General features: G+C 36.8%; 1 protein-coding gene across 31 annotated transcripts in view; it reads left to right on the top strand.

Moving 5' to 3' along the window:
- mgat4c (MGAT4 family member C) overlaps positions 1 to 27,181 on the top strand; it is a 432,147-nt gene extending 404,966 nt beyond the window's left edge. For all 31 annotated transcript variants that reach the window (XM_062982765.1, XM_062982773.1, XM_062982767.1 and 28 more), the window contains 2 exons: positions 9,360 to 9,507; positions 12,383 to 27,181. In XM_062982765.1, coding sequence (XP_062838835.1) covers positions 9,360 to 9,507; positions 12,383 to 13,539 — 1,305 coding nt within the window. In that variant the 3' untranslated portion in view covers positions 13,540 to 27,181. The remainder of the gene's footprint in view (positions 1 to 9,359; positions 9,508 to 12,382) is intronic.
- Positions 27,182 to 27,812: the final 631 nt, after the last annotated feature.

Raw genomic sequence — 27,812 nt, 5'->3', positions numbered from 1 at the left:
CTCCCTTTCTTGTTCATTTATGATACATTCAATACTTTTCAGTTCAGAGCAATTAATTCTGTTGCAATGCTTTTTTCTAGAATGAAAAGCCAACCTCATGGTTTTATGTTTCCTGAATGAAAAAGTGTGCATATATTTATGAGAAAACATGAGTGGCAGGCCTGAAATGATATCAGAAATACTGGCATGATGCTTTGCAAGTAATTTATTTTATTTTTTAAAGGACTGTTAGTTTCCATCTTTGTTATGATATCTAATGGAAACAGTTTCCAGAAGAAATCCCACTTGAGCTTCCCTTGGTTTCTTGATTCATTAAATGTTTATCAATTGCTCTTTAAAATTCAAAGCTGGTTCCAAATATATATTTCCTCTTATAAAGGCAATCAGGGTTCGCTCTAACATTAAGTCCACTGTCCTCAGCTGCCTGTGGGGAGGGGGAAGCATCAGACAGTGAATCACATCAGAAAGTAACAAACCCCACCATGGAGAGCCCCAGTGGCGACTCTTTATCTGCAACTAATATTACATCTGGGAAGTATCCAGCTAGGGATCCCAAAGACTTGTGGGATTTGAAGAGCTGTGCCACTTCTTTTCTGCTGCTTCATTGTTGGAGAACTCTTCTTCTGAATGCAAATGCTTTCCTCTGGGAGATCTGCGGAGCAATGTGGACAACATGTTGGATGTGAGGATTTTGCCTATGCCATGGTGACACTCAGAGTCTCTATGGTCACCTAACCTATTATATTTCATTTTGAGGAAGGATATTTCAGGAAGTGGCAATTGGAATTAAGAAAAATGGAAGGGAGCATAATAAGAGTGTTCCAGAGGAGGACCAGTGTACCTCTTTCCACTAAGGAGCAGAAAAACTTGCATTGTCTATAAAGTGAATGCCTCACCCAATTCTAATCTATATATATAAAAGAGTGATGGCATCAGGGCAGCGGACAAAACAACAAAACTACAGGCCCCCCAACCTCGAAATTTGACAACACAACCCATCATTCACGGCTCTAGGTTGATACAACAAAAAGAAAAGAAAAATAAAGTCCTAATTACAGGGAGAGGAATAATAGTTTTTATCCAATTGCTGCCAGTTAGAAGGCTAAGCTCTGCCCACTTGGTCTCCTAGCAACCCACTCAGCCCAGGGCACAGGCAGAGTTAGGCCTCACTTAGGCATCTTCCACAGATTATCTAATTTGCGCTGGATTATATGGCAGTGTAGACTCAAGGCCCTTCCACATCTATATAACCCATTTAGAATCTTATATTATCTGCTTTGAACTGGACTATCTTGACTACACACTGCCATATAATCCACCACTACCTCAACAATTTCTCACCAACACCACCAGACAACGCCACAGCAACGCATGGCCGGGCACAGCTAGTAGTTTATAAGCTTTCATTTATTTTACATTTTCCATCAGGATAAACTAACTGATGAAATCTCATGTATTAGAAAGCAAGACTGGGCTTTCACATTCTGCAGCTCTTGAAGTATTTTAACCACCAGTTACCAGTAAGAATACATGATTCCCTCATTTAGACATCTGAGGCAAACCTTTTAGTCCAATGTGCATGTTCCTATTCCCATTGCATTTTTAAATAAATGCTTAGGAAACAATCCCACTTAGCTATCTTCTATAATGTAAAATAAATGGCCCATCTTTCGTTCATGTCTTTCTCTGATCACACAGTTAATCTAGTATTAGGGTGCTTTTTTCTGTGAAGATCTTGGAGGGAGAATTGAAACTTGGAATTCAATAAAATTGCCTCATATGGATATTCTGTGGAATGAACACTCTGGACCTTGGTTAGAACTCTGCTTTGAATGGCACTGCTTTCTAGCACATGCAAGAATTCTCAGGAAGTATTAAGACTTCTATTTTAACATTACTGTGGCAATTCAGGAAGGAGAAGAACTTAGAAAGGTTATAGGGATGTGGTGAGTGCTAAATTGAAAAAGTTTAAAAGGTAAAGGTTTCCCCTTGACATTAAGTCTAGTTGTGTCTGACTCTGGGGGTTGGTGCTCATCTCCATTTCTAAGTCGAAGAGCCGGTATTGTCCATAGACGCCTCCTAGGTCACGTGGCCGGCATGACTGCATGGGATGCTGTTACTACTCATTAGACCCAAATACACAATAAACTTGGTTTGTCAATACTTATGTCAATTCCACTGATTGAATGCATTTAGCTGAATATATTGATATAAACCTTGGACTACAACAAGTGAAATCCCTTAACCATTGTAGGATTTTTTTAAAAAAAAAAAACTTATGGGAAATGGCAATTGACAATAATTCCCAGTACATATAATGGTATGTATCCATCATCCCCATTTTGGATTATATGTTTATAGGATTTCTAAAAACAAAAGGAGATAAGTCCGCCGAAATGGCTCCCATTATTTATCTTTATTGAAGAAAAAATGTCAAATGAGAATATTTGTCTAATCTTTTCTGTGCTACATTAGTAAAGCAATGATGGTGAAGTGGTACTATATTCACAAAATTAAGCCATTGGAATTTTTTAAAATAAACAATACCTATTTAACTTTCAAAATGAATAGCTGATGAGCATTATACCTCTGTAGACGCAACACGTGAATTCTCTTTCAGTTGAACAGCAGATGCCGTCTTGTAGCAAGCTGCTCTGTTTAAATTTAGATTCATACCTCATAATATCTGAACTATTCACGCGGAGATGCTCTCTGGCAGAAAGACATTCTGAAAGTATTCAAGATAGTTTTGATCAGTAAAGGTAATTCATGTCACTGGTTTAGAAAACAGGTGATTGAAAACAAAAAAGATCTGTATACATGAAGGGATGTAGGTGAAAAACATAGCACCCTACAGAGATCTTAACTTGGACATTTCTGCTGTCTTTATCCAGGATACATTTTTCACCATTCAACTTCAAAAAGATTACACATCTCACCTTTGCAATATAGGAAAAAATGCCAGATTGTGCTCCTTATAAAAAGCAAGATACATTGACTAAAAGCATGCCAGGTATTTTTGCTGATGCAGAATGAAATAGTTTTCAAGCTGACAGAATTTTTCAAAATATGTAAATAAATGGATAAAACCTGTTCCTTTCATTTCAAAGAATTGATAAGAACAATCCTAGATTAATAAAAGTTTTTTTTCCAATTAATAAAAATCTTATTTTATGCAAAATTGTGCAAACATTTTCTGCACAGGAAGCATTTTTCATGTTGCAAATAATAATAATTCTATAAAGAAATGTTTGTTTCTATACAGAAAACACTGGTTTTTATGCATGAAAGACTGTTGTAGCCTGTCATAAACTATGTCTTCTTTCTCAAAGATTGCTTTTGCCATCTTGGCCACACTCTGATACTGCTAGGCCCAGTTTTCATTTATGAGAGCACCTCCCTCTGTTTCTGTCTTACATCAATTTACATACAATTTATTTGTCTGAATGGAAAGAACTACTGAGAAAAAATGGACGTAACTAGGAAATAAAATTGTCTTATAACAGCAAAATAGTTCCCCTATAACTTTTTTAAAAGGGGAGGGATAGGCACAAAAACCCTATATATTTATAATAATGTATGTTAGAAATGAAGGCAACCACAACATTTAAAAATGCAAACTTAGCTATGTTAAAATGTAATGTTGCTTGATTTCATACCAACGAATAAACTGAAATATATTACCAAGTAAAACGTACGCTTTTCCAAATGTTATGCTTATATTCTTCAGACAAAAACAGTATGCTAATGGAATACATATTATGCATACATGTATCTATTAGTGAAAATGAGTATATTGAGTTAGGGAAATTTGCTTATAAAATGTACATGTTAAAGAAATTATGAACAAAATATATATTTGAGGAATAAAATACAAAACATGCATGGCTGTGTATCATCATGCATGTGTATGTCTGTTTAAACTCAGCCCAACATAATACATTTTTCTAAAAAATATTAGGCTCAAACAAAATTTGGTAGCCATTGAGAATGTATTCTGTCTTATTTTTATGCTAGTAAAAATTGAAATACTCTATTCAGGTGGATACATCAGTTGCTTTCCTGTTTGCTTTCAGATGTGTTCACTCATAATTAAGAATTTTCTTTTTCTTAGATCTGCAAGAAATATATTTCACAAGGTACTTTAATTCAAAATAGTTATTTCAGCATGTTCTTTGAGTCAGGAACTGCCAGGAGTGCAAAAATCCACTGGGCAATTTACTTGTCCCTAAACCTAAGAAAGTTTGCATTGGAATTTTCTAGGGACGCATCTGTACCATCATATATTACAGTATGAAACTGCACTGTATGGCAGTGTAGATGGGGCCAAAGACTGAATTCTTGAAGCATATGTACTGTCAGCTTCATATAAATATTGTATAGTAAACCTTTCAGTGCAATGGTACTGTGTACACACATCAAGAAATACTTTGCTTGTGATCACATGATTGATGATGATCTGGGCCAGGGGTCCCCAAACTAAGGCCCGGGGGCCGGATGCGGCCCATCGAAGTCATCTATCCGGCCCCCACGACACAAGGGCAGAAGGAGGTTGGGCTAAATGGCCCAAGGGGTCTCTTCCAACCCTCTTTATCATTATTATTATTATTATTATTATTATTATTATTATTATTATTATTATTATTGACATTGACATTGAGGCTGGGTGGCCATCTGTCAGGGGTGCTTTGCTTGTGCTTTTGGTGCACAAAGGCAGAAGGGGGTTGGACTCAATGGCCCAAGGGATCTCTTCCAACCCTCATTATTATTATTATTATTATTATTATTATTATTATTATTATTATTAACAACATTGAGGCTGGGTGGCCGTCTGTCAGGGGTGCTTTGCTTGTGCTTTCGGTGCACAAAGACAGAAGGGGAATGGACTCAATGGACTCTTGCAACTCTCTTTTTGTTGTTGTTGTTGTTGTTATTATTATTGCTTGGTGGCCAACTATAGTCCGGCCCTCCAATGGTCCGAAGGATTGTGAACTGGCCCCCTGTTTAAAAAGTTTGGAGACCCCTGGCCTAGAGCATCGTGGATGGAGGGCGATTAATAAGTAATTAAATGATGATGATGATGATCTTGTCAATATTGTTCTTGAATTTGGACACAGTATTCTAGGCAAGGTCTGACCAATGCAGAATATAGTGGGGATATTACTATACTATACTTCTACAGTTCTACTGATATAGCCTAGAATTGTATTGGGGTTTTTTCAGCTGCTGAATCATAGTATCGAGTCATGTTCCATTTATGGTCTACTAAGACTTTCACATATACTGTTTTCAAGTCAGGTGTCTCCCATCCTATATCTGTGCATTTCATTTTTTCTGCCTAAGTATAGTATATTTCTTATATTTTTCCCTGTTGAAATGCATTGTGTTAGTTTTGGCCCAGATCTCTAATCTGTTAAGGTAATTTTGGATTCTGATGCTATCCTCTGGGGTACTAGCTATTCTTCCCAATTTAGTATCATCCACATATTCCATAATTATGCCTTCTGTTCTGTTATCCAAGTCATTGATAAAATGTTGAATAGCACTAGGCCCAGAACAGAACCCTGTGTCACTTCATTGGTTGCTTATCTTTAGGACAGGGAGGAGCCATTGTTAAGCAGCCTTTGGGTTCAGGCAATAAACCTATACCCAATCCACCTAACATCAGCCTACATTTTACTAGCTTCTTTGTGAGAATGTAATGGGGGACCTTGTCAAATGCCTTACTGAATCCAGATATGTTATATCCGCAGTATTTCTTCAATCTACCAAGCCTGAAACTTACAAAAAAGGGAAACGTTGCATGACTTTTCTTTTTGAGGAACTGGTGTTGGCTTTAAGTGAGCATGGCATTCCTTTCTCAGACTTTAGATATTGTCTGCTTAATGATATGCTCTAGAATCTTTCCTGGGATTGATGTCAGGCTGATTGCGTAGTAATTGTTTGGGTCCCCTCCCCACCCACGCCACCCCTGCTTTCCCCACTTCGCCTTCCGCCTGTCTGCTGGATCTTCTCCTGTTCTCCAGGAATTCTAAAAAATGATTGCAATTGGTTCTGAAATGGTTTCTTCTAGTTCTTTTAATACCCTTGAATGTAATCTAATTCATTTAGAGTGGCCAAATCTTCCTGTACTGCCTCTTTACCTATTCTGTGCTATATTTCCTCTACTGCATAGTTAGCTTTATTATCTCCAAGATGGGTACTGCTTACCTTACATGGACACATGACAATGACATCACTAGTTCAGGGCAAAGATCAATTGAAGCCCAGCAGTCTCTTTGTAACAGATACCACCTAGAAGTGTTTGGAAACCATAAAACTAGTATAACATTCACAAGTTGTTGTGGTTCATATCTGTTCACCCAAAATAACTGAGGTAGTTTCTTTCTGGCTTGAAATTAAAATGTCAGGGGTACCAAATCTTTCAACTTTGGGGAATGGAGCAATTTGTTCAATCAAAATCATTGTTTAGTTTCATTATATATCCTTTTTTAAAAAAAAATTCTAAACAATAACATTGTAAAATTTGCAGTTGTACTACATCTGTTTTGGCTTCAATAACAAGATCTGTATTAATATGAGAAATCAGTGATTGGTAATTTCCCCCTCCTATTCTGCTAGGATTTTGAAATACAATTTCCTCTGGTGGCATTGTTTTGCATTAAGATTTTGTGTAGGATTTTATTTATTCATAACTCCTTGCTTGTGATTAAATCTGACCTGGCTTATACCATATTTTCTGTCAGTCTCACTGATGCCTCCTTTGGTTTGCTAATTGCTTCAAAATCCCCCAGACACATCTCTGTGCATTTTATTTATTGAGGTTTATGCTCTTTCTGTTTTTCTTGTTTTTAGATCTTTATGTGAAGTTCCCAGATGGCAAGATAGCTTGTGTCTACTTTGTCTTTTTCATAATAAAAGAGCTTGCTTTCCATTGTTTTTTCAAAACAAATTTAGCATTCTTGAGTCTTGGGTGTGCTTGCTCCAATCCGCTAGGACTTTAATGGCTCCTTTAGTAGTAGGTTAAGATATACCATGTTTACTTGAATGTAATTCTCACTTTTTTTGGCTAAATTACATAGCCAAAAGTGAGTTGTACATCAGATTGAATGACAAATTAGAATCACACACATAAACCCATCTGTGCCCCTCCATCAGGCCAAGCCTGCCAAACTCACCAGATTCAGCATGATGGAGGGGCATGGTTTCCCAAATGACCTCATTCATGAGGCCTTCAACTTCCCCCTCAGTTTTGAACACCTCATGAATGAAGCCTTAGATGGGAAGCTGCCACCCATCCATCCAAGGTAGACAGCAGAACAGCCAACAGACAAGGGGAAGCTGTGTGTTATATTCAACAACTTTTTTTTTTGCAATGTGCACCTTCAAAATTGAGATTTGAATTACAATTGATGGCACATTATACTTGAGTAAATGCAGTAGTTTGTGCCACCCATAGTTAAATACATACACTAAATTTTGGGGTTTTAGAGGTCCAATAAGAAATTATAGTTGAAGTATATCTTTTGGGGTCTCTTTTCCTTATGTTCAATGCTCAGCTCCATATGTTCATTACTAACTTCCCTGAGGAGCCAACAGCAAGAATAGCAAAGAGAAGAATCAACCAGTTCTCATGTGTTGGTCTCTTCTTCTGGAAATTGGAAAGGATTGAGAAGAAGAAGTAAACAAATGGTCATACGTATAACTTTATTGAGGAGAATGTTGGTACAAAAAGAAGTTCTAAAATGTGGACTGTCAGTATATGTTACTGAAATATTCTTAAAACTTTTAGAAGACATGTTGAGACATTGGGTTTTTGGGATTTTCAAGATTAATTCACCATTTCTTGCATGTGTCTAGTTGTGTGCATCATCAAAGTTGCTTCAGGGTGTTTGCTCCACTGAAGTTGGAAAAAAGAACTGCAATCTTCATTTCTGTGCAGAGCCTCTTTTGAAAAACAACATCAAAGTTGCTTTTGCATTAATCTCCTTTGAGAGATAGACTGCAATACAGCGAGATGAAACATTGCTTTGACATGTATTGAAGAAGACACTGGCATGGAAGATACATATGGAACATACTGCAGCATCTTCTAGCCAGCCAAGATTTGTAATAGGGGAATAATGGCATATTCTGGATTCAAAGGACTAGGAGGCTATGGCTCTATTTTTCATCTTTATTGCAGAAGTTTCTCCAATAAAAATAGTGATACAGCAGGGAAACATACTTCATGAAAACATATTTTCTTGATTGTATAATTTTGTTACATTTAAATAAGGCTAAAAATTTTTTATAAATCTTTAGAGGTAGGTTAGGCAACTTTAGACTTTAATAAATTTCCAGAAAGAACCAATATATCTGTCTGTTTTAATTCATTGTGATTTCGATTAAAGTTTATCCCCTTCCCATCACCTATTACAAAATATTACTGTTGCTGCTACCATTACTACCTTTTCCAAAAAAATCAAATTTATGTGGAATAGCAGAAAAAAGCTACAGAATTTTATCTGTATGAAGGGCACTAAAGGAGAATGACTTAGAATCAGACTGTATTAACTAAATTTAGTTCCCATTGAAATCTATGGGAATTAAATTATGGCCTGTTAGCTCATTGGTTTACATGGAAACTTAACTCAAATAATTTATTCTGGATCTCACTGTAAATTGCAGAAAAGATGATTGCAGTAGTTATGTGGTAATAGGAAATAGGAATATAATTGATAGGGTTTTGAAAAGGTACTGATGAGAGCAGCTGTATATATCCAGGGTTCAGAGATGGAGTCATGTGCATAAATTCATCAAGTGATGACTGTTCAAATTCAGATCTATGAATTTAAATGTAGCAAAAATGTAAAATTGCCAGTGAAAGCATATTGAATGGATTGATATCTTAAGTTCACTACCCACCCACCTACACACACCAGAATGACAATTGAAAACAGCAATATGGAATGCAGGCCACATCTTTATTATATTAACTGAAACCACAATGAGCACAAAAAGTTTACTCCAAATAAAGTCTGGCCTCTCATAGATTGTAGACTAGGGATTAATAATGCAATGCTCTACAAAGCAAAATGGTGATCACAGCCCTGGTTCTAACCAATAGTTGAGAGAGGAAGCTGTCACCTCCATCACCTCAAGATGATTTGCAAACTTGGTTCATCTGATACATTCCAGGCACTTCTTTATTTGGGGCATTTATTTTTGTAATGTATAGTCAATTGGAGTTAATATGCTGCTGGAGTTTTTAAAAATACACATATGTGCAATGAAAAACAGTTCATGTGCCCCTAAATTGCTTCTCCTGTGTTAGCTGTGTGTGCATTATTTTTCCCTCTTTCTCTCTCATCTTCTAGGATGGAGACAAGCAGTTAATCAGAGAATCAGCAACACATCAATTAAACTCAGAACGATATGCTCACACTTTTAAAGATCTGTCCAATTTCTCAGGATCAATAAATGTTTCTTATCGCTATCTGGCTGGCACACCTTTACTAAGAAAAAGTAAGCATCTGAACATTCCAATTTCATTAACTAAAGCAAGATTTTATCTCATCTAATTGCTGCAAACATAGAAGAAAATACCAAGTTGAGTTTTGCTGTTTCATGGAGCTCAGGGAAATAAACTTTAATTAATTATTACATTACTAAACTTATCTTTTTCACAAAATCTGTATGTCACATATGCAAATAGTAAGAATAGAAAAAAGATGTTCATACCCTCCAGGAGCTGGATAACACTTTTAATATTTTCATAATACCAATGTTTGGTGACATTTGGTTCATCAATTTAGTTTTTTTTATGGCACATCAGTCAAGTTGCATGTAGAGCAGTTTTAGATACACTATTTTTATTTCCAAAATTATTATAACTTAGAAAGTCTTAAGACCAAACCTATTGCGTTGTAGGTTCATGAAGTAAGATATTCCACCACACCCTATCTCAAAAAATCTTGTCTGATAGATTTGGAAGAAAGGAGAGAAATTTCCCTATACATAATCGAGTAAGAGTCTGAGCTAATTAAAAACATTAATTTCCCATATTTCGTGAATCTGAAAATATATCTTGACTGTAAGAAATCTAGGAGCTGCACTACATGTATTTAAATAACTTGAAAGTCAACTAGAGTTAAATCAAAGCCCAAAAACACACAACCCAAGAATTGCTTTTAAGAAAGGTCCTACTGCCTCCAGGAACTGTCCACCCTGGATCCAAGACCATTGCCCCCCAACCTGGCCGTTGTGACAGTAAAATGTACATAGCAGTGCTGTCTGTTTCCTTGAATGTTGAGTGGGTGGAATGCCTTCTCTTCACTGGCTGAGTCACCTGGGAATTTATACTTTTGGGCAAACTGTGCAGAAAACTGCCCTATATCTGAGCATCTAGCTGTGGGGACCAATTGGCCAATCAGCACCCACCATGGGGGACTGCTGATTGGCTCACTCTCCCACTGGCACCACCACACTGATCCCTGGAAAGAATAAGCCCCAGAGACTAGATGGCAAAAATTTAACCAGATAAAGTTTATAATATTTGAAAATAATGGAAGAAAGTTAAATTCAGGATGAAAAGAATAGGCTTGTGAAATCCGGGTAAACTGTGATCCGTTTCGATGTCCCAGATTTCAGTGGGGGTCCCAATCCATTTTTCAAGAGCCTCTCAAATTCAGGAGGACAGAAATCCATTTCCAATCCAGGAAGCTGAAACTTTCATTTTCGATCCAGCCCATTATGGAGGGGACTTCCCAGGCTCCCCTTCCCATCATTTTAGATATTGTTTGTCCTTATATCCTTCATTAAGACCTGGATTAAAAGCATCAGAGTTAATATACCACTTTTTCTGCACTCCTTTCCCTTCTGTCTATAGAGGAGACTTGGGTTTAATAAAGTACTAAAGAAACCTCATTTCCTGGGATTTTTCCCTTGTGTCTGTAGAGAAGACCTGAGTTTAATAAAGAGTTTAAAAAACCTCACTTCCTGGGATCCTTTCCCTTCTGCCTGTAGAGGAGACCTGAGTTTAATAAAGGGCTTAAGAAACCTCACTTCTTGGGTTCCTTTTCCTTATAGCAACTGCCTCCCTCCCCACACTCAATGTGTAACCAAAAGAAAACAAAAGCAGATGGTTTCCGACAACCACTGTTCTGTTGTGACTAAAAAAAATGGCACTGGAATTCATGCCATTACGGGCCTCCGAACAAGCCAAAGGCAAATGTCCAAAATGAATCTGTGCACAAGCCTTAAAACGAATATCTGTTAATACTCATTTCCCAGAAGAGCAATGGGCTTCCTAATGACTGGGGTAACTCCATCAAGAAAAATGCAGCAGTGGAGAAGTCATTCCACTGTGCAATGTCTTCTAGGGCAACTTGTTTGTGCAACAATAAAAAATGCATGCTATTTTGTTGTTGTTGTTGCAGAAAATGAATTAGAGGGTTTATTTGGGTTCTTTGTTTTGTTTTTGTAGAAAGCAATGTTTCCTAAATAGAAAATATCTCTGGCAAAAATGTGGGTTTTGGGCAAAACAAATAAACAAATTCCCTCCCCTTTCCTTTCCTTTCCTTTCCTTTCCTTTCCTTTCTTTTAAAGCATTCTTTAAAATCTTCATAACATGAATAGCTCTTGTGAACAATGCAATATTGTTATTTTCTCCTGTGGCAAGGGAAGGCAAGAAAGCTATTCACTTCTGCAGATGAATAGAACATAAGAAATTACATCCCTAAGTAAGACTTAGTTTCTGAGAACAATATGTCAAAATGCGGGCATTTCACTTGATCCCCTTCTGTTCCGTTCCCTTCTCTTCTGCTGAAATTTATTTTAAAAATAGAGCAACTTATCACTTTGTTCATTTTTACTAATTACTAAGTTGTAAGCAGTCTGAGTGCATTGATTCTGAATTTCCATTCCTCTTACAAATTGTAGAGTGTTAATATTTTAAATATATTTTCTTGCCAGCATCTTTACACACATACCACTTGTTTTTTACTCCATACCACACTACTTGCAGTTGGCACCTGATGTTTAATGAAAGAGCATCAATATGCTCCCAATATATCTTTCTGAAGATAAAAGATATAAAGCTTGCTTACTTAGCAAAAATATTTTAATTGAAAGAATGGCAGGCATTAGGTTGGGATCTAAGCATTCTGGAGGAATCTGATATTTAAGGGAACAATAAGAAAAACAGTTTTTCTTCACCATTGGACACAGAAAATCAAAAGCAATTTGTGATGTGAAATTTTTGGTGAGAATTGCATCCAAAGGGGGGGGGGGGTATTTATTTTTATGTTCTGTCTTTTAACATAGAGATAATTTATTTTAATTTCATTGTAATTTGTTTTTATTTCACATGGTTACTGTCTACTTCTCTTTATTTCTCTAGGATATCTAACTATTGGACTGTCGTCAGTCAAACGGAAAAAGGGGAATTATTTGCTGGAGACAATCAAGTCCATATTTGAGCAGTCAAGTTATGAAGAGCTGAAGGAAATTGCTGTAGTGGTACACCTGGCTGAGTTTGACTCAGCTTGGTGTGATGGAATGGTTCAAGACATTTCACAGAAATTTGCCCATCATGTAATTGCTGGGAGATTGATGGTGATCCACACTCCAGAGGAGTACTACCCAGTGCTGGATGGCCTTAAGAGAAATTATAATGACCCTGAAGACCGGGTGAAATTTCGTTCCAAGCAGAATGTAGACTATGCATTCTTGCTTAATTTCTGTGCTAACCTCTCTGATTACTACATGATGTTAGAAGATGATGTTCGATGTGCCAAAAACTTCTTGACTGTTGTTAAGAAAGTCATAACTTCAAGGGAAGGAACCTACTGGGTGACATTAGAATTTTCCAAACTGGGCTACATTGGGAAGCTATACCATTCACATGATCTTCCCCGGTTGGCTCATTTTTTGCTGATGTTCTACCAGGAAATGCCTTGTGATTGGCTGCTTATACATTTCCGTGGGCTGTTAGCTCAAAAGGATGTGATACGCTTCAAACCATCTCTTTTCCAGCATATGGGTTATTATTCATCTTACAAAGGAGCTGAGAATAAATTAAAAGATGATGACTTCGAAGAGGATTCCTTTGATCTTCCTGATAACCCACCTGCCATTCTTTATACCAACATGAACGTCTTTGAAAATTATGAGGCAAGCAAGGCATATAGTAGTGTTGATGAATATTTTTGGGGAAAAGCACCCTCAACCGGGGATTTCTATGTAATTGTCTTTGAAAAGCCTATTAAAATAAATAGAATTAAAGTTATCACTGGGACAGAAGACCGACAAAATGATATCCTTCATCATGGGGCCCTGGAAGTTGGGGAAAAAATTGTTGGGGGCAAAAAAGGCAGACAATGTACTACTTATTTGCGACTAGGGGAGTTTAAAAATGGCAACTTGGAAATTACAGATGTGGAGCACAAAGTTCTTTTTGATATTAACTGTATGAGAATACTAGTTACCAAAAGCCAAAAGGAATGGTTGATCATTAGAAGTATTAGCATATGGACTTCACAGCCACCAAATCAATAAGGGAAATCTACAGCAGTAGGCTTGCCTTTCTTTATTAGGGAAATAAACACTGTTGCTTGAATCCCAAATGGTGCCATTCCCTAAAATGACTGGATTTTCTGATGTTTTCTCCTTTGCTACTGACATTGACAGTCTGGGGAATCACAAAACAAACTAAAGCAATCTAGTTTTTACTTGTTCAGTCAGGCAATATACAATGATGAGTCTGCTGGAATGTTTGAATTTTATAGGAAGTGCAAACCAGTTCTCATCCATCTCTCAAGTTCCAAATCCACTTCTCTGTTGTTTTCACCATTTCCCCTTTGGGAAGAACAGATGCTCTAAACAAAGCAAATGCTGTTTCATAATTTAAAGTTTTTATAGGCCCATGCCAGTATATTGTCAAAAGAATTTGACTCCATCATATCACATATAAATTAAAAATGTGATGGTGGTTTGTGTTTGTACAGTGGTCGGTGGCTTGTTTTGTTTGGAGGCAGTTTTGATCTGGAAGTCCTGTTAATGCAGCCAGTATTCTCTACTGTGAGCACTGTAAGAAAGCTGTGTTGATACCCATTGCAGCTGAAAATACATGTTATAAAACTGTAATGATTGTTCTGTAAACCTCAATAAGTGTATCTAACGTTCTTGATTTCTCAGCCAACATATTATCTTTTACAGAGGTTTATTCCTCTGAAATGATGCACTAAGCTAATCTCATATATCTGTTAGCTCCAAGGGACTTTCAGTTTTGCATTACAGCAGTATTTTTATTTGCCTTGATGTATGTTGTAGAAGATTATTAGTGATCTTAGAGGTGATCTGCAAAAACATGAATAATTTCTGTCATAGTATATGGTGGGAACTGTTTTGTATGTGAAATTCCAATTCTAAGGGCTACAGTTCTCAGCTCTTTGGGGCTGTAATGATAGAGAAGAGAATAATTTCCTCTGGTATACCTTTTAGTAGGAACACATAAAATTTCCCCCATCAATACGCAAACTGGAATATTGTTAAATTTTTTTGCTTTTCAAACTTTTCAGAATCCTGTGATGCATTCCTCTGAAGACAAAAAATACACATAAACTGTGTATTGGGGGAAACTAGGTTTAAAATGCTAGAAAATAAACCAAAACAGACTCATATTAAGGAAAACTGCTAACATAAAAGTTATAAGGAAAAATACACACACGCATACATGTACAGATTCTTTTAGAAGTGGCAAACTAATATGGAAATCAGAGCAGAAAAATAATGGGAAGCAAAGAACTAAAAGTGATGGTGTTATCTATTCATGTGAAATTCATCTTTGAAATTCCATTAAAGAGGGGTCTTTTCCACAACACTGGAAAATGTTGTCCACACATCTCGATGAAAGGAATGCAGTTAACAAATGAGTATGTGAAGTGGCATTATCCTTACAAATTGAACATCATTTTATTTTCTTATTTATTACATTCATACATTCATTATTTTATTATTATATTTTCTCTGTAATAGAGTTCAATGATGTCATAAGCTTTCACGTTTTCCATAATCATGCAGTCCCATTCAGATATAATATAGCACTATTACTAAACTCTGGATCTTTCAAATAGGGTTTTCTGCTCAAAGACTCAGGTGCTCATTTCCAGTTATAGCACTTTTATTATATACTAGCTTAGGTACCCGGCAAGGACCGGTTAAGTAATTTGATAACAATAAACATGACAAAAATGTCATTGTTTGTTTTTGGATTTTATAAATGGTCTCATTAAACATGCATAAGGACATGGATGGCTGCAGGTCCCATCATCCTATGCCATTTCCCCCAAACCCCACCAGTATTTAAAGCAGACATGGTGTGGGGAGTCTGTGTGCCAAGTTTGGCCAAGATCCATCATCTGGGGGTTCACAGTAGTATTTGGATGTGGGTGTATGTACTGCTAATGCCATAGTCCAAGGTCCCGTCCCCCCCAAAAAAAACCCACCAGTATTTAAAGTGGGTCATGGACTATCTATGTGCCAAGTTTTGTCCAGTTGGGCATGTTGTTTATGTGTGTCAAGTTTGGCCCAGATCCATCATCAGCTGGGTTCACAGTACTCTCTGCATGTGGGTGAACTACAACCCCCAAAAAGTCAAAGTCAATTTACCCTCCAAACTCCACTAGTATTCAACGTTCAGCATGTTGGATATCTGTGCCATGTTTGGTCTGGATCCATCGTGCTCTCGTGATGCAAGTGAACTACAACTCCTAAAAATTCAAAGTAATTTTACCCCAAACCCCACCAACATCCAAGTTGGGTATGTGTGTCAAGTTTGGTCCAAATTCATCAATATTTGGGTTCTGGATGTGGGTGAACTACAACTCCCAGATAACGCCTTCTAGTATTATCTGTTGGTCATGTGGGGTCTGGATACCAAGTTTGGTCCACATCTGTTGGTGGGAGTGTACTTTGCAGAAGGGAGAACCGTAACTCCCATAATCCTCTGTCATTGCCACCAAACCCCATTACTACTTAAAGTTGGCCATAGAGGCAATGTGTGCCCCATTTGGTCCAAATCCATTGTCTTTTGGGTTCACAGTGCTCTCTGAATATAGGGTGAACTATAACTACCACAATCCAAGGTCAACAACCCCCCTCCCCCCCCCCCAAAATAAAACCTCCATTATTTTCTTTTGGTCTTAGGGGTTCTGTGTGCCAGGTTTGGTCCAGAATCATCATCAATGGAGTTCTAAGTGCTCTCTTGATACAGAATGAACTACAACTCCCACCATGCTGAGTCAGTCCCATCAAACCCCTTCAGTATGTTCTGTTGGTCAGGAGGGTTCTCCATGCCAAGTGTGGTCTGAATTCATCATATATACATCATAGATATAGATTAACGGTGGGATCCTGAGATTGGTAGGTTAGAGAGGTGATTTAGAAGTCTCAGCCAAAGAAAATGCCTCACTAGGCTGCCACTCCCATAAGTTGAGCCATAGCAATAAAAGTGGAATAATGGAGTAAGAACAGTATAAATGGGAGCCTAGACTTGAACCAATTACATCATGGCTTAGACCTATAATCTCAGCTGACCTACCTGCTTACATTTATTTCCATTCATATAGGCCATATATGAATTATATATTATAGGTGATCCATGCTGAGATTTGTAATACTGCCATTGTGCCATTGGACGTATTCATCCTATTTTAGTGGGACTTTCACAAGAAAGTGTTCCTTGATCTGTGCCCCTTGACTTACCACCAGTTATTTATCAGGAAAAGAGTTTAGAGCAGACAACAGTATATTTGTGATATTTCTGTGCCAAGTATTTCCCTTCATTTGTTCAGCTATCCATGCTAGTGTTTCTTTTGTTTTGGGATATATTTAGAAAACAGTTCTCGGTTCTGCCAGCAATTGGTTTTCTTTTGCTTTTTGTTATTGTTGTGGCTGATTAAACCACAATTATGGTTGAACTCACTGAGAAATGAAATCATTCTGCTTGGTGAATGACATGGCAGGAAATCCTTGCTTCCACAACTATCTTCTATAGCACACTTCTATAAAAATCCTCCTCCTGTTTTTCTGTTTTCATAACAATTTGTTATTCTATGATAGCTTCCCTCCCTCCCAAAGTAGTTACATACATCATGAAAACTCTTCCATAATAGCATAGATTGATAATGCATTTGATGAATAACTCACTAATTTACATGTGACGAGTGTTATCCTAGAGATCAGTGTTTCTCAATCTGTGGGTCCCCAGATGTTTTGGCCTTCAACTCGCTGAAATCCTAACAGCTGGTAAACTGGCAGGGATTTCTGGGAGTTGTAGTCCAAAACACCTGGGGACCCACAGGTTGAGGACCACGGCTATAGATACGGAAGTTGGAAAAATGAATTAGAAGACATATATGTTCTAAAACTAGTCCAAATAATTTATAAATTTTACTGCTTTATTCCCTTACCCTGGTAAACTGTACACAAGCAGATCAACAGAATGGAATATGTCTTCTGATATCAAAAATGGTGTTCCTGTGATTCAAATATCTCAGAATATAGTCTGATATAGTTTTAGCCTGCTGTACGATTAACTTTTAATACTTTTGGAATATTAACCTAAGGCCACACAAATTTTCCTTTATATGGTCTGATTTCTTAGCAGTCTCACTAAAAATAAATTTGGAGAAGTCTGCATCTTAAAATCATTTCAGTTTTTCAGATTGTATTATAAGCCCTTTTTTGTGCTCTATTACCGTTACGTTCCAACTTTCTGTTTCTGTCTTGATCTATTTGTCTGCTTTTTATTTGATTGCTCATGTTTTCCTTTTTTCTTTTTTAAAAAGAATTAATTATGCCACTCATTGCCCTGCTTTCTTCCTGGTACATTAAACAGCTCTGCATTTTCCTTACCGATGAAAGTATAGCCATTATTGAAGCAAGCAATGGAGCTCTGATTTTGGATGAAGATCTGTGTGCAAATGAAAGTCCAATAGTGTCAAAATGAAAGTCTAATTTTGGTTGAAGATAATATGTTGATGGAATAGTATGAATGAAAAACACCTTTGAAATTAGATCATAAATATCTCTCTTAACTGTTTATGAAATATATTTTGTATATAAGTCCATCCAAGATATTTTCCCATCCTAACTGTAGTGATATTTCACTTTATTGAGCTAGAAGCAGTTGTCATTGTGCATGAACTGTGAAATTGGCATTTTGGGGCCTACTGCTGGAGGTGGTCTTTATCATGACAAGTGATGTCAATTGTGACAGTGGCAGTGATAAATCTCCAAGGAAGCAACCATAAATAACTTCCATTCCAATATTGATTTAACTGACAGAATGGAAAACTGTCTTCATTATTTGAAGGTTAGGGTTTTATTGTTTATATTAGAGTAAAAATAGAAGTTGTCCAGTATTTCAACAAGTGAAACTGTGTGGCAAGGTCCATAGGCTCTACCTAAACATTATGAAGGAGACACATACTTCCTTGACTGAGATAAAGAGAATCTTCATTCGGAGATATGGTGAAATTCCCTGTTTATTTATACAACAAAAAGATGCATAGCTTTGTGTCCCCAGGTAGTGGCAGATTACATCCTCTGCCTTATTCATATTCTGATAATGTACAAGGTGCCTATATGTGTTCACTTCCAGGATTATAGACTCCTGTCACCTTGACTGGAGTCTCTGTTAGGACTGACTGAAGACATTTTGCTGCCTAAGGTGAAGAAAAAACTAAGGAATTCCCTGTCCAGACACCAACTGCAACTTTCTTCAATACAAGAAGTGGGAGATCACACTCTGTAACCACTAAAGACTGTATAATGGTTAAAGGAGCATATACCACTTACCATTCTGACTGGGTCTGTTGGAACTAAAAGTGCAGAACATCTGGAAGACCAAACATTGACAATCATGGGTCTAGATTAATATTTATTTAGGACTTCATCCCACAGAACAGGTAAAGTGTTTGGGAGAGCAGGTTTTCCATAAAGCTTCAGCATAGTCCATTTTGAAAATAAATGGAAGATTTTCCTATCTCCACCACACTTAATCCTGCTCCCCACTTCCTTTAAGATTTATCTGTTTGATTTGCCATCACACAGTAAAGACTTGTTTCCTTCACCATCCCTCCCCTGTTTTTTTAACTTCTCTCTTTCTCTGGAATTCAACCTACATCCCGAAAAACAACAACATATATAGAGGGGTTATTCTTTTGTTCTTACAGGAGAGAGAGAGAAAATGAAGCTTTAGTTCTCTTAAATCTCTCTCTGCTGGCCTTTTGATTGACAAAAGTAGCACAGCAGGACTTTCAGGCAAGAGTTCAAAGAGATTTTTATGATCTGACACAGGAAGAGGGAGCAGAAAGCTTGCAAAGGTTACAGGGACATGAAGCACGGGATTTGCATGTTTGTTATTTTCTCCTGAATGTTGTTTGCTATACCTCTTCAGTCCCAAAATGATAATGGCAGCAGAAAAGAATGGATTCTGCCCATCTTGACTCCTCCCTCCATGATGACATGGTTTTATTTAAAAACAGGCAAGGGGAGATTCCCATCATATTTTAAATTGGGTGTTTTTACAAGTCTCTACATAGGGAATTGAGGTCATTTAACAATCAACTCAGGAATCATGGGGAAAACCCACACTTTAGAAGTGGCAAGATACCTTCGCTGCACATTTGAAAATTGCATCGTGTTAAGGGCACCATCAGCAGCAGTTTCTGAAGTGTGTAGAAATGCTTATTTAATTGTGTGTGATGAAGTCATTGGTTGCAGTCTTTCAGAATTTGAGACAATCATCTTTCATGGACCTACTTAGAGTTACCAGGGATTGAATCTGATCATATCATGTAAAGCATCTGATTTGTCCTTATGTTCTATGCCATTATGTTCCATGATGTTATAGACTGTAGCTTCTGTGTGTACATGTGTGTGTGATCCCGGAGCAACGAATGCATTGGTTACAATAAGAGAACTATGAGGAAGGACCACACATAAAACCAAGAGAGGATTCACTGCCTCCACTGCAATGAATCTTTTGCTTGTCTTTGGTGTGATCCATACACGGAACAGATGAAGATGAAGAACTGCAACAACTACAACTTGGAGGGCTATAAAACCCTTCAAAATATCCTGGGGGCATAGGGGCATTTTAGTTCATCCCCCCGCCTCACTGTCCCCAGCTATGTTCAGCCAGAATAAATGGGTATCTTTTAAATACAAGGAGTATATTTTGGTGTCTGGAAGGCCCTGGGGCCAACATACATACCTTGCCCATCCCTGCCCTGTAACTTACAGAGCCCCACTGCTTTACACCACATGGATAACATGTGCAGCCTCATCACCGCTGGCCAGAAAACAGTATGTACAGACTTGTGGTTTTTCACTAAGTGATGCTGGGAGTACTGTTCAGAGTTGAGCTTGATAAGTAACAGCTGAATAGACCCTACATACAAGACCAAAGCAACTGTCCATATCTCAAGATTTATGGCCAGATCTAGAAATTTGTTTTTCTGGTTGGTTTGTTCTTCTCCTCTCAAAGGTTTCCCTTGGAGTTTTATTCATTTTCCAGTACTTAGCCCATTAAGGAAAGCACAATAGATTCTTCTACTGGGATTCTTCGGAATGTGGTGGTTATTCGTAATTAGAAACATAAGTGCCATTTGCATAAAGTCTGTAGAAAGTTAAATTGAAAGGATGCCTGTACTGACCAAATGTGCCAAGAGGGGAAGAAAAGTCAAAGATTGTACTGTATGTACCAGCAAGACTATTTCATAAGGGCAAGTTATCCATGTGGCTTCAAGAAGTAGCAACTCAATAGCTTTCTTGACTCATAAATCCTGCTTACTTTAAAAGGTGGTTTGGCAAAGTCTATTTAAAGTACAATATTCCACTAAATCAATGATCTGGTGAGTAGTGCTGCAAAATTCACTAAACTTTCTCCAAAGTTGATTCATTGTTGATTCCCACCCCCTGCCCCACATCTTCCTTAACAACCACCTATGTCTCCAAAACCTGGAAAAAGAAGATATTTAAAGTACTTTCCTGACACTCAGCTTCCAACACCACTGTATTTTTAAATGAAAAATGCCCACTATGTTTAAACTAATCAATATCTAAATATACATTAACTGTTTACTTTTTAAAATAAAATTCTATGGTCATTGGTCAATTTTATGGCTAGACATAATGCATAAACATAAACACAGAGACAGTTCTTGGCTGTTATGCATTAGTGCTATATGCACAGATGTCTATTATATACAGCAAAAAGGAAAAAAGGAAAAGTATGATATATAATATAATATAAAGTAAGTTATGTTATAGTTCTATACGTCTATAGTGATATAGTCATTTATATATTATGATTGAATCAGGTTTAAATCAGATTTGAGACAATTTTGAATTATATGTATTTATCTGTACAGTTGGAATATATAAGCTGATACTACAATCATAATATATAAGTGACTATATCACTATAGAAGTATAAAACTATAACATAACTTACTTTATATTATATTATATACCATACTTTTCCTTTTTTCCTTTTTGCTGTTATGCATTAGTGTCAAAGAACCTAAAGGGAAAACATGAAATATTTAAAGTATATGTGGCATATAAGGGGAAACTGATGTGAAGATGTGCATATGTTTAAATACACCTATGTCAGAAAAAGAGTGCCCAATATTGCAAGTTGTACTATGTCCAATTAACAAGATTCATGTACAATTTATTGATGAATTCATGTGATCTAAAATTGTGGATTGTCTACATGTGAAACAGAGATCCTCCTTTTCAGGTCTTTGCTCTCTACATTTAAAAAGTGTTGGCAGAGGCATTGAAAAAGTGTGGACTCCTTATATGGATTCAGAATTGATCTGAACATCCACTTTATCCTGTGTTAAAATAGAGTAGTAGACTAAACAAGTTAATCAACTGGTAGAAAATGACTCAAGACGCTTTCCTGATACCAATAGGAATGAAATATATTATTTTTCCAAATATTATGTAATAACCAAAATATAAGGGATATCCTCTTTATTGTATACCAAGTTCTCAGCTTCTTGTAAATTGATGATTGATAATCTTGTTTGGTTAGTTCTTCATAATAACTTTCCAAAATGAACATAAATTTTTACCTTGGAGATATAAAAATGAATATGAGAGATCTCTCTGGGCAAATAAGAAAATTTACCACTGGAACAGAATTAATCCTGGTGTGTGTGTGTTAAAGTAACAAGACTAAAAACCTATTCTATTAAAAAAGCAATTGAAAAGATTGTGAAGCTCTTCTTTTTGAGGGAGGAAGAAACACTTTTAATTTTTAGAAATATTATTTAGTGTGGCATAAACTTCAACCCAATCTTGATGTTACATAGGACCTCATCACGTTGATGTTTTTCTCCACTTCTCGGCGATAGCGGCATGAGCTAAAATGCTCAAATGATGCAGGGCTACTTCTGGTGGGGCTCTGTGCCAAAAGTGTGCCAGAAGTGCTGAGAAGTGGAGCCCAGCAGAGTCAGGTGTACACCCAACTCCTCATGCAAGAAGCCGGAGAGGAAGTGGGACAGCATGGAAATTTCATATTGACAAGATAAGGATTTCCTCTCCCCATCATTTTTTCTGTTTCCAAGAAAAACAGTTTTGTTTCTCTGTGAAAATGAGATCCAATTGATAGCTGATTGCCCACAACCATTACTATTATTTCTGTGTTGTGCATTCTGATAATTTAAGCATCCCCATATCTCTACTTGGGTAAGTATTATGGGGAGGAAGAAAGAAAGACCAAGTTCCCAGAATCATAACTCCACCATCCAGCCCAAACTACTGATTTCTTGTAAATAGGAAAAGGTTAAACTTGCTCTTGCCACTGTTTTAGCAGGTGAATCTGCTTCATATCCTATGATTGCTGGTACATTAGTGCCCATTACCTTCCAACCCATGCCTAAAAGCATAATTATGTGCCTCCTATTCCCAGTGCATCATGTTCTATAGGGTGCTTCCCCCAAAACAAGATTGGTTGATAGTGCATTATTTACACAATATAATAGTTCCTTTGAAAAGCAATTGCCATAGTTACTGTTATAGTTCCAAGTTATCCGAAGTATGCAAAAATCTTTTTCTTTGCATTATCTGTCACATCTTACGGATTCTTGGTGGAAGTAGAAGCACTCATGGAAGGTTGGGAAATCTGAAGTAGTCTGTGTCAACCATAATATTGACAACTATGACATTTTTTTCCACATAATTACTTCCATCCGCAGAAAATAAGAGAAATCACATTCCCCATGGATGATCTCATGCATCCTCAAAACATGCCCTGGGGAAGCAAAAATACCCCTGAAGATGTGAAAGTGCACAGGAAGCTTCAAGGATAAAGGGGGAGGGAGATATATTGCACAAGCAGTTAGGTGCAACCTCATCATTAGATTCAGGCAACAGTTTGCTCATACTTAAGGTCACTACCCAAAGCACTATGAGGTTTCATGTTCCATGCAATTTCATCATCTCTTTTGGTTTGAATCACGCTTTGTTCAGTGAAGTGGCTACAGAAAATATCCTCCATTTTTGAAACAATTTTCATATGGACTTAAATTCAACCCTTTGCTTGTGGATTACTACCTATAGAACAGATCTTCTCCCTCTCCTTTCCCTCTGCTTCAACCCTACCTGTCAACAAAAAGGAGAGAGAGAAGGGGGGGAGGAAGAAAGCCCCTGCTTCAAAGGGTTTCCAATCCCTCCAGGATAGATTTTAAGGGTAAACAGGAGAGTGAAAAGAAAGAAGGACAAGTTGTTCTACAAATAGAACAACCCAGTTGGGTCTTGACCAAAGAATTCAAATTCACATCTGATTATCTGGAAATACATAAAAACGGGGCCAACATTAGATACAGCTTATATTTTAAAATGAGGACCATTTTTTCTGGTCTGTCAGCATTTGGAGTTGGCTGCAATAGTATTTTAACTCAGACCTAAAAATGTACCCTGGTTAGTTTCAGCCATGCAGAAGTGTCCCTACTGGTAATTTTACATTGGCAAGTCAAGCACAGGAAGTGATTTTTCTTCGTTCTCTGAATAGACCCTTTAAAATGGCTCTCTTCAGAAGTTCAGTTCATTTTCAAAGAGAGGATTTTTTTTCCCATGAAAAAGTAGAGCCAAGAGCCAAGGTGCGGTTATTTCAGATCACTGCTTCTGCTTCTGTAAACATTCCTGTGTTCTGTTTGTTTTTCAGTAAAGAAGTTTCTCTTGGACTGAAAACCTTTATGAAATTAGAAAAGAAAAACTAGGCAAATGTCACAGAACCACGTTTTTTTTCCAAATTACTTTTTAGAAGGAAAATAATTAAAGCGTAATCTCTTTCTCCCAGTTGGAAATATTTATCTCTGAAGAGGGATACCGTTTTTTGAAAAATACATTGTGAAGAAGAAGAAGAAGAAGAAGAAGAAGAAGAAGAAGAAGAGGAAGAAGAAGAGGAGGAGGAGGAGGAGGAGGAGGAGGAGGAGGAGGAAGAAGAAGAAGAAGAAGAAGAAGAAGAAGAAGAAGAAGAAGAAGCAGCAGCAGCAGCAGCAGCAGCAGCAGCAGCAGCAGCAGCAGCAGCAGCAGCAGCTTTATTTATACCCCACCTTTTCTCCCCAATGGGACTCAGGGCAGCTATACTAGGGCTTCTCCCTTTCAGAACACCAGGATTTCAAGATTTTTAGGTATCACTTTGTGCATACCTCCATTTATGTTGATGAAACACAATTCTTTGTTCAAAAAAATACTATTCAGTGTCCAAAAGGAATAAATGGTAAAGGTTTAAACCACAGGAAATGATGCACTAAGAGCCAGTTTGGTTATGAATGTTGGCTATCTGAGTTAGAAGTGTTTGCTACAACTAAAATGGACACTACAGAATATAAACAAATCAAACATTTTCAAAATGTATTGCTGGCCATAATTTCTCACAAAAATTCTACTGAAAATTCAGTAAGATGATAAAGAAAATTAGAGGAAGTTATATGTAAAGAAAATAACTTGTGTATTTTTCTCTGTGGACACTTTAGGATGTTTGAACACCAGAAGAAAACTTCACAACATTCTATTATTCTCCCTGTTTTTTTTGAGTCGGGAATGCACAATTCAAATATTCTTTCCATCCTATTTTGGGTTGCATTGTGAGACAGAAAAGATGCAAGTAGAAAATGACAGGCTTAGGACATCTTTTTTCCCTATGACAAATGCCATTGTCCCTACAGTCCATAGAGATGCATCTTCCCTTACTAGCTATTTTTGAACAGGTTTTTTTTGCTTAAACAAAAAAAGCCAAAGGAACTGACCTTTCAGTTCAGAAACAATTATTTTCTAATTAATTTAATGCATAGTTGAAAAAATTCCATTGTGCAAATGAAGCCATTTTGTATTATTTCGTTCCTATCTAATGAATGTGCATTGCCTCATTGGAAAGAACATCCATCATGATGGCTTATCCCCTGGGTGAAAAGAACAAGTAGCACTTGCTATCACATCACTCCAGCATCTGGCATGAAGAATCAGCCTTCATCAATCACCCCATAGTGGCTGCAGGGCCTCAAGTGTATAGGAATGCAAACCCATGAAGCCTAAAAAGAAAATAGAATGCCAGAGATTATGGAAACAGGCCCAAAAGAGATCAAACACTATTTTTATGTGGAGTCATTTGCTGTAGGGGAATTTCATTGAAACACATTTCCTGCTATCAGTGTCTGATAGGTTATCAAGCATCACCTTCATTGTTTTGGAAGCCAAAAGGCTTAGAGAATAAATAACATGCTAGCAAAAGGACAAATAATCCAAATTTAATGGTTGGCATTTTGATATTACCATGTGCTATTTGGAACAGGGGTAACACCTAGTGGCTGCTAGAATTTTTGCTGGCTTCAGAAATGATGCAGACTTTTGAGTTGCAGATACAATGTTCAATTAATATTCACCATAAAACTCAAAGGCCCTCAGCTCCCTGTATTCACATATCACATATGTCTTCTCTTTACACTTTAAGGTCTCAAAGACAGAATTCATAAAGATAAGCATGAACATGTAATGATCATATTCAATATTATTTCATGTGTGTTCTCAAGCATAATGTAATCTACATACAGTATATAATCCATATCATTTTTGAAATGGGCAATTCCTTTTTTTTCTTTTTCTGTCAGCATGGTAAAAATAATTAACATGGAAATGCATTGGATTTATTTTTAATAATAATAATAATAATAATAATAATAATAATAATAATAATAATAATAATAATAATAAAACCACTATATTTCTAGACTGCCCTCTCTCCCCAGAGAGACTCAGGGCGGTTAACATACATAAAAACGGCAAACATGTCACAACTACTTCACTTAATATCAAAAGTATAAAATGACGATAATATATTCATTATAATAAAAATTCCAAATTAGAAAGAACAATCAATTTAAACATGACACTCAGTAAAAACATTATTTCACAGAGCGAACGTATACCTGGAATGAATTAAATGACCATGTTTCAGAAAAAGTTCAGTATTTGTTTCACTTATTTATTTATTTATTTATTTACAGTATTTATATTCCGCCCTTCTCACCCCGAAGGGGACTCAGGGCGGATCACATTATAACACACATAGGGCAAACATTCAATGCCCATAAACACTTAGACCATAGCTGCTATAAATTTTAGTATAATTATATCGGAAATGCAACAGCAGATATTATTTAAAGAGTACATTTGTCTTAGGAAGAGCAGCAGTCATAGGATGAATGAATGTTTTAATGACCTAAATATCTTCACTTGTCTTATCCACCTATCTTAACCTCTCTAAGCATGAATGTAGGATTAATGCAATTTGATATCACTTTAACTGCCATGGCTCAATTTTTTGAAATCCTGGGAGTTGTAGTCTGGTGAGGCATCAGCACTCCTTTGGTGGGGAAAGAACATGTAGAACTATAACTCCCATGATTTCATAGCATCGAGAGCACACGTTGATATTGCTGGTCAAGAAAAATGTTTCTAATCTATTGCCTGGGTTGCCATATCATAAGAACATGAGTCAGGTCTTGGACATTGTGACTTCAATTAATGCTTCTAGTAACTAATGCACCCAATTGGTTTCTGTTTTCCCCATATGTAGATTACACTGCTGAATAAAATTGATACTTTGTTATGTGCAGTCTGAGTACCCTCCTCTTCCTGATGCACAAACAGATTTCCTTTTCTAAATAATTATTCCTACAATATCCACCAGATGGTGGTGTAACTTCACAAATGATACATTGGACATTTTCACATGAAGCTCAAAGGAAAATTGGGTCAATTCATTTTATTTGCTACCAAACGTTTTTAAAAACAAAAGAAACCATAAGAACGTAGAGCAAAATGTACCAGTGTTAGTTTTTCTAACATGAACTATGCATTTCCTTAGTGCTGTTATTGTTCTCAAAGTATGAAGTATAATGTGAAATCATCTATACTTTTAATAGTAGCCACAACATTTCTGTATAAAATACATAGGTGAAAACTGATAGGAATGCAGAAATGTTCCTAGTCCTTTATAGATTTTCTTTGCCTAATGGAACCCAATATACATATTATCGTTGTGACATTTCCAAGGAAGAGGTGATGTTAGTGCTGGCAAACTGATATCAGCCCTGTCACACTACAGAGTTAAATAGTTATGACCCCCCTTTAGCAAACATGACTGCATTCTATGGAATCCTAAGTACTGCAGTTTTTAGGAGACACTAGAGCTTTCAGGCTGATCACTCAAAATACCCTTCCCTAAACTTCAGATTCCAGGATAA

This window comes from Anolis carolinensis, chromosome 5, assembly GCF_035594765.1.
Source record: "Anolis carolinensis isolate JA03-04 chromosome 5, rAnoCar3.1.pri, whole genome shotgun sequence".
In the NCBI taxonomy this organism is placed as follows: Eukaryota; Metazoa; Chordata; class Lepidosauria; order Squamata; family Dactyloidae; genus Anolis; species Anolis carolinensis.
The sequence above is the reverse complement of the archived record's forward strand: the minus strand, read 5'-3'. Positions and strand labels throughout refer to the sequence as shown.